The sequence below is a fragment of the Arvicola amphibius genome, chromosome 7, assembly GCF_903992535.2.
Source record: "Arvicola amphibius chromosome 7, mArvAmp1.2, whole genome shotgun sequence".
Classification (NCBI taxonomy): domain Eukaryota; kingdom Metazoa; phylum Chordata; class Mammalia; order Rodentia; family Cricetidae; genus Arvicola; species Arvicola amphibius.
The window spans coordinates 77,500,959-77,504,915 of NC_052053.1; the positions used below are offsets into that span (position 1 = coordinate 77,500,959).

General features: G+C 48.9%; 1 protein-coding gene across 1 annotated transcript; it reads left to right on the top strand.

Annotated features, from left to right (window-relative positions):
* The first annotated feature begins 281 nt into the window (after positions 1-281).
* On the top strand, positions 282-1,908 carry LOC119819162 (interferon alpha-inducible protein 27-like protein 2A). The gene is made up of 4 exons (XM_038337218.1): positions 282-414; positions 535-561; positions 1,069-1,230; positions 1,689-1,908. Exons 1-4 carry the CDS (start codon positions 408-410, stop codon positions 1,760-1,762), a joined length of 270 nt encoding a protein of 89 aa, XP_038193146.1. The 5' UTR covers positions 282-407; the 3' UTR covers positions 1,763-1,908.
* Positions 1,909-3,957: the final 2,049 nt, after the last annotated feature.

The window sequence follows — 3,957 nt, forward strand, 5'->3', positions numbered from 1 at the left end:
GCAGGTGAGAGACGTGAACTTTGTGCCCACATTTTTCTTGCTAAGTTTGTGTCTGTATGTGAGTGTTGTTAGTTTCAGTTTTGATTTAGCGGCAAACAGCTGTTTCTCTCTCTCTCTCTCTCTCTCTCTCTCTCTCTCTCTCTCTCTCTCTCTCTCTCTCTCTGTGTGTGTGTGTGTGTGTGTGTGTGTGTTAAAAATCAGTCAGGATAGAAACAAATCTAGGGGAAGCCATCTACTCAGAGGTAAGCAGATAGATGAAGCAGGTTCTACTTCCCTATTGCTTTCAAACCTACACCAGGGAGCTGACTCATTGCAAGGGGCGGGCCATGTCTCTATTGGTTCAGGAGTCCTTCTCTCCTCAGATTTAAGTCACTTCCTAAGCTTACCAGCTAACAAGACATCTCACCATGCGGAGTTAGTAGTCCTCAGTGCTGGCGTGGGCTGGGAACTGGGCTCCCTTACCCAAACCTGCCAAGAACTCACAGATGTCAGCCAACTCTAACCTTTCCTATCCACCCCATCTCTTTCTTGCAGAAGCGGTTACTGCTGTGATAGGAGGAGGTATGTTTCTTGCAGCTGCTCTGAGGTGGTGGGGGCTTTGTGTGTTGCAGCAGGTGCCACTCCAGCTCCTAACTTCTGCGGGATTATGGAGCTGCCTGGGTGAAGAGCCAGGGCCAGAGCAGTGCTTATGCCTGGGACGAGATTTACATTTCCTGCCCAGCTTAAGGTTTCTTGCCCAACTTCTCCTTCAGGCCTCATATATGATAAGCAACAAGTGGAGAATTCACTGGGGAGGGAAGGGACAGCTACTTTAAACTGCAGTAGTTAATTTTACCTAATACAACCCTGAAGGATGACAACTTCTCCAGGGTCACATAACTTGGCAAGACCACAGCTCTGTCAGGTCTTCCACTGACCTCTTGGCTTCCACCTGGCTCCCTGCCCTATCCTTCTTTACCTTGGGACCCTTCCCTTGCTGCTCAGAATAGAAAGACCCCAGATACAGTCTAGGAATTCTTGAATGGGTTTTTCCCCTGAGCCCGTACCACCCAGCTCCTCTCCCCACAGCTGTGGCTGTGGCAGCTGCACCTGTAGCCCTGACTGCCATGGGCTTCACGGGGACAGGAATAGCAGCAGCATCCATAGCAGCCAAGATGATGTCAGCAGCAGCCATCGCCAATGGGGGTGGAGTTGCAGCAGGAAGCCTGGTGGCCACACTGCAGTCAGTGGGTAAGTGTCCCTCCAGGCAAGATGACTGGAGAGACAGCCAAGGATGGCATCTCCCTGCCTCTCCCTCCTTTTCCACCTTATATATCACCTGTGTCTTCTAGTTCTGTCCCTGCTATCTGGTTCATTATAAGTGAGGCCGGGGTGTGGTGCAGGGTAAGGGATTCTGGATGGGAGAGCAGTAAGGAGCCCCGGTCCAAGATGCATGCTACCTGGGCTCTGAATCTTCCCTAACTGGGTGTCCTTCTCCAGTGTGTCCCCCTCTGTACTGTACGTAGAGAGGACATTCCTCTCTGGAGAGCTCTTTCTCCTGTATCTAAGTTTACCCAAATCTGTCTTCTCCTTCTGGTCTACTTTGAATATCTCTGTCTAAAGCAGAGCCCTACGGTTCATACAAAAAGACAGTGGGGGCATTTCTGAGCCCCAGGCCACTGACTGTCACTGCACTGTCTCCTTCTCAGGGGTCCTTGGACTTTCTACACCAACTAACATGATCCTGGGTGGTGTTGGGGCAGCTATTGGAGCCTTGTTTTGAACTTAGGAGATGACACCTCTACCAGTTGACCCCAAAGCCTATAAGGACTCATCAGGAGACAGCAGATCTATCCCAAGATGATCCTCTAAATCCCTCAATGTTGTCAAAAAATGATCAAAAATAAAGGCCTTATCCTGGTGTCCCTATCTTTGCTTGTGGTGGTTCTTTAAAGGGAATTGTGGACTGGGAGTTTCAAGTCTTTAGGTTTTCTAAGCCAGACTCAGGCAAGAGATAAAAGGGAGGTGACAGATTGGCCAGTACACAGTCAGTAGGTAGAAGGCTTTACATGGTCCCCGTCTTAGTGAAGATAGGTTGTGTGGCATGGGAGCGCTTTGGGGACTTCATGAACCTCACTTTTTCCTCATTAAAGATTGGCCTAACAGAGGTTCCTGTCCTGGGCCAAAGGTGAGAGGTAGCCAAGAACATTGACCCCAGAGCTTTTGATCCTTCCTAATCAAGGTTCTGGAAATCCAGGGCTATGAGCAGTACAGACCTAACCCACTGTACTGCTGAAAGACTGGCAGAGAGCTAACAGGGATGCACTGGGCTTTGCTAATACATTGGTGCCTCAGGAAGGAGATAGAATCAAAACTGGTCACCAAATGTCTATAAAAATGAAAAGGAGGCTTAAATTCCTGCCTTATGTGCTGGGACCCTGACCACACCCTCACCCAAGGTCGGTAGTCATCACCCTTGTGATGCATGATGCAGCAGCGTTGAACAGGGTCCACACTGACACACAAAGGACTTGGAGGCAGGAGGAGTCTGGTATTTGTAAAACAATTATGACATAGGACACTGTTCACTGTGGTGACAGGTACTAGGCACATTCATAGAATACAACAAGAGGTTGGGATCTAATCTCATGCAAGGTCTGGAAATATGGGGCATGGGAAGGCATGCAGAAGTCTATGAGGGGAGCATACAGAGTGAGATGAAGTTGTGCTCAGGCATCGGTGAGGTCTGGTCTCATGAACTGGACTGCAGTCACCTGCAGGCAACCAAGGAGAAAGGCTCTGTGACTTAACTGTCTGCCAACAGGCTGGCTGGGTTGATGGCTGAAGTTTTACAGAAAAAGGCGTGGGGCAGCCGGGAGGTTGTGGTACACGCCTTTAAGAACGAAAGAAACAGGTGTGCGGCTGGTTCAGGAGAAGTGCTTGATAATGCATCATTCCGACATTAGATCCCACCTCTCTAGGGTCCCCCTCAAGAATGCCTAAATCGAGTGTGTGGTGTTGGGAATATGTCCAGGCCCAAAGCCAGCTTGCCAGCTTCTTTTCTTAGCATGGCTGTAGTGACCAATAGTGACCAACCGACAGAAGCAGGATCAACTCTGTTAGACAGATGAGCCACTTGTCTCTTCCAGGGTCCCAATACCTGTGCTATGACGCCTCCCCTATTTGAAACCGTTTACATAGGAGGGGATGCGCTTATCTCCTCTTCCTTTCCTGATTTCTCCAACTTCCCTTCTGGGATCTCTTCTACAGATCTCCCTGAGGGGTGCCACCATTGCTCAGTTGAATCTTTTGTTTTGCATTTTTCCCCCCACACAGCCATAGTTATTTTTAACCCTTTAAGTGATCTTCAATAATTTGGCATAATCGTATCTAACTTCAGAAGTTTCTTTCTAGTACATGGTGCTGACTGCATGACAAAAACCAATACTATAGCTGGCTGCATTTCTGGTCTTTCTGTGTCTCTGGCAGTGGACGTCAGGTGAGGGTCACAGAAGCACCTTGGGACCCTGTAGGTGATTCCTGGGACTCTTGTGTTACTTCTCTCACCTAGACACACTGGTAACTTTTCTAGCAGCGGCCTTCATTCCTTGTAAACAGGACCTGGGAAAAACTCCTTGCCTTGGGCAGTATTGGAATTTGAGTCAGGTCAGGAAGAAGAGAAAAGCCACTCTAAGATGGGTTGGCTGTCTGGCAATCATCCACTGCCAGGCTCAAAGGTGGATTTTCTACTCCCATGCCTGAGCCTGTCCCTTCTGCAATGAAGAGGGTGACAAGGAGTTGCAAGCTGTCATTCCAGGTTGCTGCTGGGCATAAAAACTGTCTCTAGGAGACTAAAGAAGACTTGAGGTTTTTCAGGGGATGGTGGATTTGGAATCTTCCAATTCTACAGATCGCTGCTTGAAAAGGAGACATGAATGTTGAAAGGCAGAGAGGGGAGAGCCTTTGACTCTGGGCACA

Coding starts and splice junctions, on each gene's coding strand:
- LOC119819162 (XM_038337218.1), top strand. Junction 562..1,068: donor TACTGCTGTGATAGGAGGAG/GTATGTTTCTTG, acceptor CTCTCCCCACAG/CTGTGGCTGTGGCAGCTGCA. Junction 1,231..1,688: donor GGCCACACTGCAGTCAGTGG/GTAAGTGTCCCT, acceptor TCTCCTTCTCAG/GGGTCCTTGGACTTTCTACA.